Genomic DNA, 16,739 nt, shown 5'->3' with positions numbered 1-16,739 from the left:
AGGAAAACAGAGTTGTTTTCTATAACAGAAGCCTTAATATTCTTAAGTCAGTACTTAATAAAGTATTAATTTAAACTTAAAAACAAATGGGCAGGTTAAAAAAAAAATTACTGTTAAGAAAAACAGTTACTGGGGAAATTGGGTGGTATGTTGATAATGTTTTGGACCATAAAAAGACTCAGTCTTCATGAAATAAATAGCAATGGCCATGGCTCAGAGTGGAGTGTTTTCCATTGGGCAGCAGTTGAAGTGCTGGATGGTTTTATAAGTGTACTGGAATATGTAGTCATCAAGTAATAAGCACAATATGAAGCTGGTGCTTTAGGCTTATATGACTTATTCTGTGCCATTCTTAAATAGGATGAGAGTCTTTGGTGGAGGTTTTTGATATCTTGCTAAGAACTGGAGAAAGATTGATCAGGTAGGCCAGAGAGGTGAGGGGATGCCAGCGTAGAGGAGGACTTACCAGAAATTGAGAAATGAGGCATATTTCTTAAATATAGGGAAACAATCATTAGAAAGGAGACATGGGGCAGGGGAGAAGCAAGGCTTTAGCTACCATATCACACTAAGAGCCTGTCTTCTTCCCTTGAAGCGTGTGTGATTGCTGCACCGGTTCATCTATTTAATTTTCTCAGTGCAAAAATAAACAAAAGGCTGATCTGTGGCTAGGGGACGGGAAGGATCTTAACTAGTGACTGCATCAGTTGCTGCCAAGGCACGTACATGTACCCTGTTGCTTTTTATATTTCCTCAGCTAGAAAATGTGAGTAATAATGCTTAAATTATGTATCATTCAGTGTTGTGTGAGTTAATTAGATAATGCTACATAGTGCTTTGAAGATGAAATGCATAATATAAATGTAGTATAAAGCTCACTAAGGGTCTCTGTGTCAGGTATATAGAAACCCATGGTAACTGCAGACACAGGAGAGCTGGGAAGCATAAGGCAGAAGCACTTGGGCTGGCTGCATGCAAATTGACTTCAGTCGAGCAACAGAATAAATAGCACATTCACACAAATTTGTCCCATGCTGACAAGCCCTGCAGACTGGCACAACAACATGAAAACGCTTCTGGACTAAAGCTTTTAGTCTTGTGCTGTCTAACTTGCTGCTTCAGGAATCTTTGCTTTGTTACGTGTTAAGAGAGATTGCAAGCGGCGAAGAGAAGGAATAGTAATGGGGGGTCTGTTGTATTTCTGACCCAAGCCACTTGGCAGCAGTGGGCCAGATGCCAAGGTAGCGTGAACTTTAAAGGAAAAAAATGGGAGGATGGAGACAGACATACACTGCTCCAGGAGCTAAAATTTTAATACCGGTGGTTGTGTGATGAGCTAAACTGGGACAGAGTGAGAACTGTTGCTTACTGAAGCATTTTAGCAAAGCTTGGAGGGCGGATTAGTCAAAAGCATTAGTGCTAACCCTTTTTTCGGTTTAGTTTTACTCTCGTTTCCCCTGTTGGATCTTTCTCACTGGTGTGTACAGTAACTTTACCCTCTCAAGATCTCTGAGCAGGTGGTGTCTCTTAGCTAGCATAAGTACCCACCTTTTCACCATTATTTACTAACAAAAGGGATTTCATTTGGTAACTAAGGCATGATTTATTTTTCTTTCAAAGAATTTTTGGCTGCTTGCCATGTGTTTTGCAACTGAGCAACATCATGGTCCGTTTCATTTGTCACCAGTGTCAGCAAAGCTCTCTTACAGTGCTTGAAATAGTTTTACCAGTTTGGGGCTTAGAATGACTTAGATAAGCTGCATCTTACTGGAAGGTCAGATGAAAGAAATGCGGATTTATGGGTCTCCTTGGTGAAAAAGTACAGAAATACAGACCAATTCCAGATCAGCATTGCTTAACAACGACAACAGCAAAATCAAAGTAAAAGTAGGAGAGGTGTTGCTATGTCTTTGAGGTCTTTTTCTGTAGAAACCATGTTTTGTTAATCTATGGTTGAAAGATTTCAAAAATGGGTAGTTACATAATGAAGTAGGTTATTTTTTTTTAAATAGATCATTACTTCAGTTGGAACAGTATACGAACTAGTGTCTCCTCCAAATAACTGAGTTGTGCATTGAACTCTGACTAGTTTTTTTTCCACACAGAATTAAGATTGAATAGTTTACTCTTCCTTTGTTCTCTCAAGTTGAATCTTTTATTACTTAAACAAGGTTAACTTATTTTCTCTAAAATTTATCTTGCAGATCTTAGAATCTCAAGACATGTATTTCCTTGGACTGTTGTCTTTGCTTGTTTTGCAAAGCAAAGCCTTCAAGACAAATTTTCCCGATGAAACCATTGCTGAGCTTTCTGTGAATGTTTACAATCAGCTGCGAGCCGTGAGAGAAGATGAGAATATTCTTTTCTCTCCTCTGAGCATCGTGATAGCCATGGGAATGGTAGAGCTTGGAGCCCATGGAACCACTTTGAAAGAAATTCGACATTCCTTGGGTTTTGACAGCTTAAAAAATGGTAAGACTGTCTAGTTGTGTTTTACTGGGGGGGGGGTGTCTTAAAGAAACAGATGGCAATGCCTGAACGATGGAAGTGGCCCAGTCCTGTCTCTGGGTTATTAACCAGTAGGCTCCTTGGCACCCTGTTGTGTGGGGTGAAGCATGGTGGGCAGATTCTGCATGAGCTGAGGGATGCCAACATACAATTCTGGCTCGGGCAGCTGAATCTTAAGCAATTGCAGTTAACTGCAGATCTTGGTTTCAGTCTGCAAAATAATCTTGCCTTTGCCTCTAGAGTTATAAGAAGATTTTTAGGAACATTCTTTTTAGGGATTATAATGAAACCTGAAAAGGAAAGCAGTAGTTTTTTTGCTTATAAGAAAGTATGAAGATCTTAGTAATTTAACTGGAAATGGTCTCTTTGACACAACTTGCTTGGTTCTTTCAGGTAGAATCTCTAGGTTCTTCACCCTAATTCTATGGCATTAATGTTCTGTCTGCATTGCCTCATGTCACATACAGATATACAAGCTAATTTAGGAAATACACACATCTTGGCTGTTTCAGCCTGATACACCATGTGTTCCCATCAGCCCTTCTGAGAACAGGATTCATTCCTTTAGCAGAGAACAGCTCTACCACACCGTCCTGCTGTAGGGTGGGATGAGCAGAGTCAAGCATCCGGATGCAGTGCTGTGCTGGGGAGTGCAAGCACACCCTGCTAGTGCCAGCAGCTGTACCATGGCTGCGAACAGAGGGGATGAGTGAATGGCAAAAAACTACTTTGAAGAGAAAATCTCTATGAATTTTGATATCAGAGTAATTTGTTTGACACCTGAATGAAATTTGTTACTTGTACAACGTACTTAAGTCTTCAGTGAAAGGATTTGGGGAAGGAATTCCTGAAAAGAGTGTTGAAGATGTGCTTAACAGACTACAGCATGTATTTAGTTCTACAGTTTGTCTCTTAAACATTGATAAATTATCCCTTAGCTGTAATTGAATAACTTAAACAGTTTATTTGAGCTGGGCCATTCACTGCTCTTGCATATGAGTGGTAGTCAGTGAAAGTACTCCAGTGATTTCTGCTTGGAGTATAACACTGCATTCAATTTTTCAGTTGCTTTTTTAAAAAAAAATTAGAAATTGCAGCTTCAGGTAAATGATGCAACAGTACAAGCTTCCTATCTTAAAGCAGACTACTTTAATCCTACTCAGGATTCCTCATTACCTAAGCAAATGATTCTATACTACCCCATGCAGGATCCTGGGGAGTTCTAGGCCTGTTTTTTGCAGAGAGAAGTCTGTGGGGAAGCCCTTAACTTTAAAACTTGAAGGTCTTATTTCCTTAAACAGCTGGCTTTTGGGAGGTAACAAAAATTCTGTTAAGGATTTGTGGTGGCAAGATATACAAGTGTGACTAGTAAGAATAATTTTTTTTAATTACTCTTTTGATGTTGAAAAGATTAACATTGATAGCTTTGTGATGGGATCCAAATGTCTCGTTAATTATGCTAATTATAGATAGTAGGAAAAAATAAGCTCTAAATAATATGTTCAGCCTTACAGATTGTTCTTTCAAATCTGAAGGTGTATGTGTAGGTTTAGAAACAAGTTTATTTAAAAATTATAATTTTTTTGCATAAAATGTCTTTGTGAATTTGCAGCAGGAAAAGAACATCGAATAACTTTCTTTTCTGGAACACTGAAGTTGTTTTTCTTTCCACAGGTGAAGAGTTTACCTTCCTGAAGGACCTTTCTGATATGGCAACTACTGAGGAAAGCCATTATGTTCTGAATATTGCTAACTCTCTCTATGTGCAGAATGGATTTCATATCAGTGACAAGTTTCTGCAGTTGGTGAAAAAATACTTTAAAGCTGAAGTAGAGAATATAGATTTCAGCCAAAGTGCAGCTGTAGCTACCCACATCAATAAGTGGGTGGAGAATCATACAAATAGTAAGTCCACATGATTCTTCTATATACTTCCTGCAGTAAGTGTTTGTGTTTCCAAAGTTATACAGTGTTGTTGAATTGTTGCCTTGGTTTTTATCTGTTCCGTCTGAGATTAAAGTATTGCCTTCCATGAAAAGAATTCTAGTATCAACTCTCTGAAATTATGGGTTTTTTTCCTCTGCAGAAATGATCTGTCTTAACTAATATTAGCCATTGCTGATCATATAGTAGTATCTGAATATTTTTTCCCCTGGTTTACTATATAAAAATTATCTGTTTATCGAAGGAGAATGTTTTGGTGGTAAGCATTTTAGTAGTATTTTAATACTGGTTTTGGTATTAAATTTTTTTAAAAAATAGATAAGTACTATTGCTAACTGCAGAAAAGTTGTCTACCAAAAGGTTATTGACCTATGCTTTGGATGTGTGGAACATTGCTGGTTCTCTGAGGAACTCAGAGTTACAAGGTACTGAGAAATAGAATACCAAGGAATACAAAAGATAGCTTTGAACCACAAAATCAGACCCTGTAATGTAATCTTTTCCACTGTGAGGAAACTAGATAGCATGTTGAGAGGATAGTTGATTTTAGGAAAACTGTCAACAGAGTTTCACAACAAAAATTTGCAGTAAGGGAGTAAGCACAAAACTACTGTTGTAAATATGCATATTCAGATCAGTGTGATGTAGTGCTTGCTTCGCTTGTGGAATCCCAAAGATGAGACACTTGCTGAATACATGCAGAGTCTCAAGGCATAGGAGTGAAGTTAGTCCCTCGTTGTAGGGATCAAAGCATATTCTAGTTCATCTGGCACACTCTGAAAGTTGATCTTTTAAGAGTAACTGACAGGGGCCTCGCTCAAACATCAGTCGTACCATTGTGAAGCTGAAGGTATTGGAATCCCCTGTAAGGAATTAACACATCACCATGTAGTCTGAGCACTTAACAATCCATAATGCTTTATGGAAATGTATAGCACCAAAGTGGAAAAACACCTCATATAATACTTCTATTACATTTTGGAAATGATCTGGGTTTTTTTTCCAAGGGAAAATGGCAGCTATTATATTCATAAGAAATTCTGTGCTTTATCTTAAGCTACAGAAATAGAGGGAAGGGCAGTGATGCAGCAGATTGCAGAGTGTTTTCAGAGAAACGTGGTGTCTCTCTGAAGGAAAAGTAAAATTCTCTTTCTTTTCGAAAGAACAGCAAGTTCTCTTGGTTAACACCTGCCACGTGTGCTGACCAAGCTCATAACTGTTGCCCTGGAAGGAGCTGTGCAGAGCTAACAAAGTCTCTTAGCAGTAGGTTGCGATAGTAACAGTCCCTCAGCCCAGTCTCTGACCACTAGATCTCATCGTCTCCTGCCTGCCAGCTCTGACGGAGGAGGCTCATTTTCTCATTAGGAGAGGGGTACAAGACAGGCAGGTTTCCAATTCCAGTGTGTTAAGCATGATGGGAGGCTCAGAGGAGAAAACAACTGTCAGAGGTTTCTCTGGCCAGAAAATTTCTTAACATTACATTAGTGTATTTAACAAGATGTGGCTGAAAAATAGAAGGGAATATGATGTACCAAATAGAAATAGAAAATCTGGAAGTGTATTCCTTCTTAATTTCTCCTTTTTTCCAACCAGGGAGAGTGAGTATGGCAGGAACAGTCACATCTCATTGCTAAGAACCTTCTAGATAAAATGAAATACAAACAACAACCTAGAAGAAGTACTGCCCTATGATACACAAATTTCACACCAGTTAGTCAGTGTCATATGCTCCAGAAAGCAGAATTAATTTGTATTTTAAACCATGGATTAAGGAGTAATAATTAGACTGAGGAATGTGTTTATTTTAACACCTTGCATTGCAATGTTGGTTAAAAATAGAAGTGAGGGAGAAAGCTATCTGAAGTAGGCTGTAATTCTTCAAAAATAGTGACAAATCTGATCAGTGCACCAAATTAAACCAACTCAGAATTATTTTGCTGAAAAGCAAGCCATTTAAGATGAGCTAAAGCAGGTAACAGACTGTATTCTGATGTAAATGACTTATTTAGGAGTAGGAGCAAAGCAGCTGCCATGCTCAGCTGACATACCTCCCATGAATAGAGCAGATGCTAGATGTTTTTCTTCTCTTTTGCCTTTTAAGAGCTAATGTCAGTGGAACAAATGCTGTGAATTTATGTGGTTTTCTTATGATTAATCCTTACTTTGAAGTGAGTAGGACATTACTGAAACTGAATGCTTCCTTCAGAATTGGCCCAGGTAGAGTTCCAATGGGTATACTTACACACTTTGAATTAAGCACCCATTTAAGTGCTGCTTTGGATTGGAGCCAAAGTTTGTAGAAGTTGTGACCTTAAGACGATAGTGCTGAGCTGTGTTACAGCACCAGTGTAAATATTCCTTACGTGACCCCTTTTCCACTCGGTTTCATTGGGGGTTATATTTAAATAGTGATCAAGAAACAGTTGACTAACATGTACTTGATGGAAGGGTTTACGCACCTACACTGTGATTTAGGTTTACAAAACACTGGCAGTTTAATTTGAGATTTAATGAAACATCTGAATTGGAAATTATATGTTAACACAGCTTTTTATTTTCTTGCATTTTTCAAGCTGTCTTAAGTTTTGATTTAATGCTCAATTTGACATGCAGACTGACAGTTGGTTTTCTTCTCAGATATGATCAAAGATTTTGTGTCTTCAAGAGATTTTGGTGCTCTAACTCATTTGGCTCTCATCAACGCAGTCTATTTCAAAGGCAACTGGAAATCACAGTTCAGACCTGAAAACACAAGAACTTTTTCTTTCACTAAAGATGATGAAAGTGAAGTGCAGATTCCAATGATGTACCAGCAGGGAGAGTTTTACTATGGTGAGTTGGACTGGCAATTCAAGGCTAGTAAGTATTCCCTTACTAGGTTTGTGGTAGCAAGACTCATGTTTGTTGTTTGTTTTTTCACCTAGAGTTTTAAATGTGGTGTTTGTCCAGTGAAGGGACTCTGATTTTGATGTTGTCTTGTAATGTGTGTGCTTATGTATTATAACTAGATAGCAACGTTTATAATGACTTTGATTACTTTTCTACCTATGTTTTTGTTGCCACATGGTTGATTTCAGGATGTTTATCCATATATCTCATCTCTTTAAAACTCTTGACCTAGTCCTGATTCTTACTAAAATATTTTCCTTGTGCTGTGGTAAATATTCAAATGAATAATGTTTGCTCATTACTGTTCTAATAGCCTTAGAAAGGTAAAATAGATCTTCCTTGAAGAGCAGAACTAGGGATCATTTTTCAGCTTGAGCTTGAACTCTAAGTGAGTTCTACAGTGTCTAGCATTGGCAGTAGTTCACTCGGTCTCATCACTGAAAAATTATCTCTCCTGAATAAAAAAATCTTTGCTCATTTCCATGAAAGGTTTGGCAGCCTTAACAACTTTTAGACTTCTCTCTGTCTAACCAGTGGGAGTTAGGTAATAGGTTCAGAAGTGTGATTATCTACAAACTGTGTGATCTCGTAAGCTTGTTTTCCTGAAGAAAACAGTTGTAAGCCTCAAACCCTATGCTGAAGAAACTAATATCAGTTATACAGAACAAACAAAATCACTTTTAGTTCCAGTATCTAGTAAATACTGCCTAGTATTAGCCTTCTGGTTTTCCCCTATCCCCAGTGAAGACATAAGAAAATAGAAAATACTTCTAATATGTTTTCTTATTGTTGATTTTCTTTTGTAGGAGAGTTCAGTGATGGTTCTAACGAAGCAGGCGGTATCTATCAAGTTTTGGAAATACCATACGAGGGAGATGAGATTAGCATGATGATCGTTCTCTCCAGACAGGAAGTTCCACTGGCCACATTGGAACCACTGGTCAAAGCCTCATTGATTAATGAATGGGCTAATTCTGTAAAGAAGCAAAAAGTGGAAGTGTATTTACCAAGGTGAGAATATGCTCTCATGTTAGTAGAAGGGGAAAGGCTGCATTCAAATTGATCTGAGTAGCAGAGTAGGTAAAACTTGAACCTCTTGATCAAGTCTGCAGTTATGTAGCACCCACGTGAAGTTTGTTCTGACAGGAAAGCCCAGGGGGTGTGCAGTGGTTGAGCAGCAGATGAGCACTGCATTTGCATCCCTTTCATACGTAAGCTCCAGAAAGGAGAACTGCGTCATCAGGAATATATCCACTCTGAACGATGTTCAGAGTATTGCACAACTCGTTATGGACGAGTTCCATTTAGACAGGAGCCGTAGAAATGTTACAAGTCTGAATTAACAAAGGCTAAAAGGTTTCCTTTAGGTCCTAATTAAATTTCTATCTGCGGCTAATTTAAAAAGTTCTAATGGTGAGTGTCTGTGTAGATACAAAGGGTCGAATGTCGGGAGGTAATTCCAGTCAATTTGTGTCTTCTGTCTTTTTTCGTAGTTGTAATAAGTGCTGGTTTCTTTTTTCTTAGAGGAGCAATAGAATAACAAGACATTACTACCAGAAGGGATAAAACTTCTGTTGGTTCATTTGTAGACATAAGTTGTATGTGCTTAGTGGCATATTTGCTTACATATACCACTTCGTTATCGTTCCTAGAATTCTGTTTTATCTACCTTCAGATATTTTTCGTGCTTGCCCTACACTTGACTTAGTTGTTTACTACTAAATGTCACTAATAATGTATAGTTGGATGATGATGTCCTTCAAGTGATTCATACTGATTTCATTGAAGTGTTTACATAACAACATGGCAGAAGCTTGATGTGGATCACTCACTTAATCTACTTCTGTGGCACTGTGCAGTGGGTATACAGCAGCAGAAAAAATAAACTGTAGTGAATCCTTTTAGTCGTTAAAATAGTTCTTAGTTTTCAGGGGCCTTCGAGATTTGAATTTGTTGTATTTCACATGTAAAGAGAAGGGCAAGAATTCCTGCAGTTTATCAAGTTCCTTTCCAAAGCAAAGACTTTCAAGAAGCTAACTGCAGCCGAGCACAATAAAACAAGGCTAGCCAGAATAAATCAGGTTGAGATGGACTGGTGCTGTCAACATGCCCTGATTCCAACTTGAAATGGAATTCCAGTTCTCCTTAAAGCTGTCACACTTGGAGTCAGTGTGGCGGGGGAACAGAAACGTTTTGGGGCTATTTCTCTCTGTCCCATAGTAAGAGTTCCTTGCTTTTTTAAGTAGCATTTCCTTTCAAGAAGCAGGGAGAGCAGCAAAGAGCTGCATTGCAGGTTTTAAACAAATTGAACCTACTGCACACCATTCCTGTGATTTTGTTTGTTTTTCTCTTGGCGCTTCAGGTCCCAGGAGATGTAGTATTAACAGTCCACTAAGATGCATTTCTCCTAGGCTGTCTCTCCTGCAGGCTTGGGCAAACCTTACCTAGATGTTAATGAGAAGTAAAATATGAGGATTCTTGCATCCCTTAAGCCTTCCTTTTATAATTGGAGCATTTCACTGCCTGTGAGTCAGGTGCTGAAGTTGGACATCTTCTCTCAAAGTCTAGAGTGCAAGATCCACAACTGAAGTCTCTCTCTCCACTGATTATACAGGGAATCTGTGAAAACTCACTTCCAAATTTAAGAATTAGGTATCTAAAGTTAAATACACAAATGTCACTGAGAACATATTTGTTATGTTTATGACTTGAATTAAGTTTATAGAGGTAGTTTTGGGGTTTGTATGCTCTAAACCAACAGCAGAGACTCCAGGATTCTCTGTAGCCAGGTTCTCAGCCATGAGTTTGAGACCTAGGTTTTGTGTGGTCATGAAATGTCCGTATTTATTCTGTCCTCAGGCTGGTTGCTGTGCCTGTCTCTCTTAGATAAGAACCTCAAAGAACTTGGTAAACACTTGTGAATTAAGGCTATACAAAAGTAAAACAGGTACAACCAGGTGCTGACTACCTTCAGTATTTTCAGACTATAACAGATAACTATCATGAGCTTGAAATTCCATATAGTAATACTGCACTTTCTTACAGAAATTCCAAAGATTAATTGCATACTCCCAAGGTGTTGGATTTCTATTAGGGATTCAGAGGTGATCTACAGGATTTTATCAATGCTCTAAATAAACACTTCATAAATATTTTATGCTCTGACTCAGAAAGGCATGTTATGAAATGTGGCCTGCGGGCTCTGTCCTCTGAGAAATTGAAAGCAGCAGTGGAATAAAATTAAATTTTTATATCCTGAAAGATGTTATCCAATTATAAAGTGAACATTTTTAAAACTTATTGTTGTGGTTTAACCCCAGCCAGCAATTAAAGCACCATGCATCCACTCACTCGCTCTTCCCCCCACTGGTGGGGAAGAGGAGAGAATCCCAGGGAAAAAAGGTAAAACTCATGGGTTGAGATAAAGACAGATTAATAGGACAGAAAAGGAACAGAAAATAATAATAACAGAATATATAAAACAAGTGATGCACAGTACAGTTGCTCACCACCTGCCGACTGATGCCTGGCCAGTCACCGAGCCATGGTGCCCCCTAGCCAACTCCCCCCAGTTTCTATACTGGGCATGATGTCGTATGGTGTGGAAGAGCCCTTTGGGTCAGCTGTCCTGGCTGCGTCCCCTCCCAGCCTCTGCTGGCAGGGCAGGATGAAAAGCTGAAAAATCCTTGACTTAATCGTTGCTATGCAGTTTTATACTAAAACATCAGTGTGTTACCAACGTTATTCTCATCCTACATCTGAAACACAGCACTATACCAGCTACTAGGAAGAAAATTAACTTTATTCCAGCTGAAACCAGGACATTTACACATTTGTAATAGGACCTGAATGACTAGCCAGAGCAGAGTTAATCACAACTTCCCAATTTCTGTCTGCATTATCTCTGTGCAAATGAAATTGTGTATTATTCCTCTTAATAGCAAAGGAGAGATTTGTACAGAATAGTTAAATTATACTTTCTCATTTTCATTTTCAAATCATTGTTTCCAGCTTAACCCAGACTAAAGTGATCAACATTTTAATCCACTTTTTGCATAGGAGTGAAACAGACCATGAATCTAATTTACAAAGCTGTCTTTCTAACATAAATTATTTGAAGAGCATAGGAGGAGCTAGTACCTAATAACAGTGCTACAGCCTGCAGATCTCCTCTTAAGGATTCTTCCAGTATGCCCAGCTCTCTACAATGATTTTCTTGCTCTTTTGTGCATTTAAAATACCTTTAACATACTTAGAAGGTGTTGAAATGGTAAGGGTTTTTTAGCTGAAGGTTGTTTTCTCTCAAAAAAAGAAACCAAACCCAAATGAAAACAAACACTTTGCCTTTTTTTAATGTTTGAGTCCCTTTTTCATGAGGAATAGGCCAGTGCTGATAGTTCTTGAGATACAGTCATGGAAAAGACATAAAACTGTCCCACTGAAATACATACTCAGCCAATTTTTGCAGCCCTCTTTTTAGCCACAGGTAGAAGGACCTTGCCAGAGAAAAAACCATAACCTGCTTTGCTTCACCTGGTCAGAGCAGCTGGGGTTTTTCTGTTTTGCTGTTAGCAGGGGTTTTTTGTTGCTTGCTTGTTTGTTTTCAGGCTATTAAATCATGCAGGCTGGTTCTAGCACCTCAGGAAAACCTAGCTAAAATTCCAACCAAAAATGTTGGATTTGATATCACCTGGCAGCTTTGTATTGTAGGCTGCTTGCTGGGTTAAAATAGTGATTCAGATCCTGAAGGCCTGTCCTCCAAGCAAGAATATTGTTATTTGAAGCAATAGAGCCATTCCTTTTGTTTGCTTTGTTCTGCAGAATTTAATGTATTAGAACCAATCTGAAAGCCTGGTATTTCTTGCTTTGGCTCATTCAGAACTCTTAGTAATTTTAAAAATTATAGCCTTTGGGATGAATCACACTAGGCTGTAGTTATACAACAGAAGTGAACTAGAAAGTGTACCCTAATCCTTCTTGATTCTGTGGATCAGGACTTCACGAAAAGATTTCAATTCTAAGGACTTCACAAAAAAAAAATTCAGCGTTTCAGAAGGGTTGCACAGCATCATAAAAGATGAAGCCATCTTTTTTTCTGTCTTCTGTAAAATAGAAGTAAGATGGCCTGGTATGGTATGTTAAAGTTAATGCTCTGTACAAAGCCTAAAGGTTCACATATATAAGTAAGGAGACTGTAGATTTTAATCTAATCATTAATCTAATGCTTGCATAAGTTTTAAATTCTATGAAAATATCATCATTCTCTGCTAAACTCTCTAGAGAACTACTTATTAGCTTCTCAGTCTAATTCTACTTCCTAAGCATCTCATTCTGTTCTTCATTTCATGTGGGAGAGATCCAAAGATGGTGGAAATCGAGGGAAGTTCAACTAGTTCAGCTATTTGGACTGCATTGTACATGTAGGAAGCAGAGAGTCTTTAGAAATGAACATTGTAAAAATAAATACAGAGCTAACTCACATCTTCTCGATTTTGGCTAACAGATGATAGGCAGAGTCACTATCCCTTATTAATATCTTTCTGCTCAGTGCTTTCTGAGGTGGTCTGGAGAAGCATATAACCATCAACATGTGTGTTGGTGAACCTTCTAGAATGGCTTAAGTACAGAAGCTCTCCTCTGGGCCCAACAGACCATTCTGGTTCTGGTCCTATGGTGAAAATACCTCATCTTTTCTTCAGTGTCTGTTTCTCGGGTTTCCCTCTGTGGTTTTTAATGCTCCCAGTTGCAACTACTCCACGACTTCTGATACTGAAGTATTGAAATTGATTTTTTCATTGCATTTTTAGCATCAGAAACACCAAAAAAAAAAAAGACCATCTGGTTCATTACATGTGATGAACACTGTAAATAACCATGTGTCAGGGCTCGTATCATATAGCTTGGTGTTTCCAAAGTCTGAAGGAACAGCAAATGCCTGGCTTGGGAAATGAGATTTAAATTCTTTCCTGTATTCTAGGTTGTCAGCTATGATTTTGAATACCTACATGACTGTCTATAAGGCATGTAAAGAAATCTGAATATGACTGGAGGATAACTCCTACTGAATGTTTACGTTGGATTACGTAGCCTGAAATTAAACTTCAAAAAGCACCCCTATTATTTTTCAAAAGAGGCTAATTCCGATGTCAGCTAAAATATTTGAAATATCACTGCTAACTTATCTGAAACTCTCACTGCTCTTCAGAGCATGTGAGAAAGGAGGGGAGATACTATTTTTAATGGTGGTTTAGGGTGGGTTTTTACCATATGACAAAGCTAAAAGGAGAGAAGGGAAGTAATTAGTTTTATTTTTGTAAGGGGATACTTTGGTATTTATAGAGCTGATGTATTTTTGGTCTACCATATTTTTGTCATAAAAGCAGGAACTCACTTCTGTAGTTACTGTAGAGACCTTCACTCATCCACTTGCTCAGTATTTGCCTTTCAGGAGGTTTCAGTCAGGTATAGCCTCTATCCAGTAGTTAAGTGACTGCTACTATCCTTCATGTAGGTATTTTTTATCAATATAACCAATCAACTTGTATGCATATTTTTTTTTTAGATGCATATTCAGCAGAGGCTTTACAGGTTTGGGTTGGGGTTTTTCAAAAACATCCCCCAAACCTCTTGATTAGTATGCAAAAGCATCTTTCTTCATGATTGCTTTTGGGGTCATAATTCATCACGTAGCAGATAAGTGTATTTTCTGTCCAGTGGTCCAGAGACTTAAACCCACCTGATTTCCATTTATGTATTACAGTGATTCTCTGCAGTTGGAAAAAAATGCACTTTTTAGCAGTTATTTTTCTTCTTTGTGACCTCAAATTCTGCTTTTCATGCAGATTTTTCTTGCTGCTGTCCTGATATTCCTTACTAGTTTGACATTGCTAGTTAATAGCTAAATCGTTTTGAAAGCTGGATAATTTAATACTAACTGTGGTGAAATAAAAGCCAAAAAGGGGAAAATACACCACTCTGAAATTTTTATAAAACACATTTTAATGTTCATTTATTTTTTCCTTCTGGAGATTTGTAAGGTAGGTACAGTTGGATATATTTCTCAAAATGTTATAAAATAGTTTTAATATGGAAGGAAATATTTCTGAATTTATTCCCTCTGGGTTTAGTCTATGTGCACAGACAGAACTTCTGTACTGTTTAACTCTAGCATTAGGAATCAAGTCTCAGGTCATCTTTCTTAGGGTTTTTACTGAAGTCTCTAAAACAGACCTGGGCCTACTTTACAAGTGAGTAGTGAGAGTGAAAGTGGTCTGTAGTTTTGGAGCCTAGAAGCCAGGGAAATTTCAATGAATGAGCAACTTGTAGATTTGTTTCTTGGCTTAAAGCTAAAATCATACATAAGGTCTTGCGAGCATCCTGCCTCTGTAGTTTTTTGACCAGTGTGAGTGTCCACAGCTTTCGAAGAGAAGAGTGCTAACAGGACACATTTCCATCTCCTGTATGATAGAGATGTATAATAGATGTTTCCATCTATTGGCTGTTTTCAGGTCATGTCTTTTTTTTAAAAAAAAAAATAAATGCTGCCACACTGATGCAGAATATGCCAGAACACCATGAGAGGCTTCCTCCGGTACATAAATCATTGTAGGCCTCTTCCAATTCTTTTGAGAACTGCCAGAACAATAAAATCACAGCAGTGAGTTCTTGTGGTTTTATTCCAGGCATATCCTGGAATTCATCTGGACAGGGCTCATGAACACTTGAGATGCTACCAGTGATTTACGGATCCTGAACTATCTCCAGATCTTATTTTAACTTGCATAAAATTCTTCTCTGGGTCATGGCTAATATCTGTTCCATCATAGATTTTTGGCTTCTAATGGCATTTCTAAGTTCATTATGAATGTAGATTATGTATTGACTTTTCTCATTCTGTGTAAATGCTTTAAGTGAGGAAGATCCACTTGACTCTTATCCAGTTGTCTTTTGATGTCCACATTATTCTTTTTCAAGCTGCCAAGGCTTGTATGTGCTGAGGTACTATACATCTTGGCTCCTCATCAGCTGTTCTCTGTTCAGAGTTCTGGGTTGTGCTTTCTCCTGAAAAGATCATGTTATTCCAAGTAGCTGAGGAAGTTTAATCCTGAAAAGGGAAATTACACAGAAGCACATATTTTATTTGGTTCCAGCACAGGTAAGACCCGTCACTAAGGACTGCAGTGGAATTGCAGAGTTGTTTCTGACTGAATGGCTCGCTGGAGAAACCCCATATATAAATGGAAACCACCTCATGGACTATGTATTTTGTGTTGTACAGTTATAACCAGTCACTGGCAGCATAATGTAAATCAGTAATAATTTGTTTGCTCATTCTATAGAGTACCCATAACAGACACTTACAATTAGTCTCTTGTGGTTGTCTGTAGACTTCTGTGATTTTCCGGTCAGGGCTGCCATTCCTATTATTGTTCTGATATATTTCTTTTTCTCCAGCTGTCCAGTCTGTTTCTGGCCATACATAAAGGACTTGAGTCTTTTTTTCTTTTGCTGACAACAGGCATAACTTTTATAATGTTTGCAAAGCAGTCTTTGTAAATGGAACAAGCTTTTGCCCAAAATCTTGCCCTTGGGATAAATCTCAATTTGTCCTTCCAGCATAGTAACATAGCCTAGAACACGGCTTTGCAAGCTAACCCTGAAATCCTGCCAGGTTATACTCACATGGGCACTTGTGCTAACAACTATTTGTTTTCCCTTTTCTTTACTCACAATCGAAACCCAATTAAAATTTTGCCACTAGAGTAATCAGAAGCTGAGTCAGAAATGCTTTATATTCATGTTCATAACTGCTGGCCTTTGCTCATAGTGTCTGAACAAAAATGGAGTGTCCTTCTTACTTTCCTACTCCTCCTTTGCCAACAGCTGTCTGTGAAGTTTGTGCTGTCCTTTGCCTTATTTGATATTCTATTCTAGTATGTATACAGTTAAATTCAGTTTTTATAGTAAACCTTTTGTATAAAAAGTAAGCATTTACATTAGCTACTGCATAATTTTGCACTAAGGTTTTATGGTCAGGCACTGTGCATACTATTAGCATATTTTTTGATTGCTTCTGCATTAGGAAAAAAAAATTCCAGCTGTGAGAATAATTTGTTTGTAAGCATTTTTGTAGAAGGTGTCACTATATTATACTGCCCGCGCCGAGTCTCCTACTTTGTATTATTTAATCTGGTGTTTCAGTTGTCATTACCTAGAAATTTTAACGTTCTAATAACAATAAGTACTGCTTCTATATGGGCTTTTTGTAATTTTCTATTACATTCTCCAGGTTCACGGTGGAACAGGAAATCGATCTGAAAGAAGTCTGGAGAGGTCTGGGAGTTACAGAACTGTTCAGCAGCAGTGCTGACCTCACTGCCATGTCCGGTAAGAGGTTC

At 38.1% G+C, this 16,739-nt stretch overlaps 1 protein-coding gene across 2 annotated transcripts in view; it reads left to right on the top strand.

The window, feature by feature from the left end:
- LOC141963227 (neuroserpin) overlaps positions 1-16,739 on the top strand; it is a 56,218-nt gene that overhangs the window by 25,007 nt on the left and 14,472 nt on the right. For both annotated transcript variants that reach the window (XM_074912372.1, XM_074912371.1), the window contains exons 2-6: positions 2,205-2,472; positions 4,183-4,413; positions 7,090-7,284; positions 8,148-8,352; positions 16,631-16,728. In XM_074912372.1, the coding sequence (XP_074768473.1) occupies positions 2,223-2,472; positions 4,183-4,413; positions 7,090-7,284; positions 8,148-8,352; positions 16,631-16,728 (979 nt within the window). In that variant the 5' untranslated portion in view covers positions 2,205-2,222. The remainder of the gene's footprint in view (positions 1-2,204; positions 2,473-4,182; positions 4,414-7,089; positions 7,285-8,147; positions 8,353-16,630; positions 16,729-16,739) is intronic.

The sequence above is a fragment of the Athene noctua genome, chromosome 8, assembly GCF_965140245.1.
Source record: "Athene noctua chromosome 8, bAthNoc1.hap1.1, whole genome shotgun sequence".
NCBI classification, from domain to species: domain Eukaryota; kingdom Metazoa; phylum Chordata; class Aves; order Strigiformes; family Strigidae; genus Athene; species Athene noctua.
Note: the sequence above shows the minus strand (reverse complement) of the source record. Positions and strands in the feature narration are given on the sequence as shown.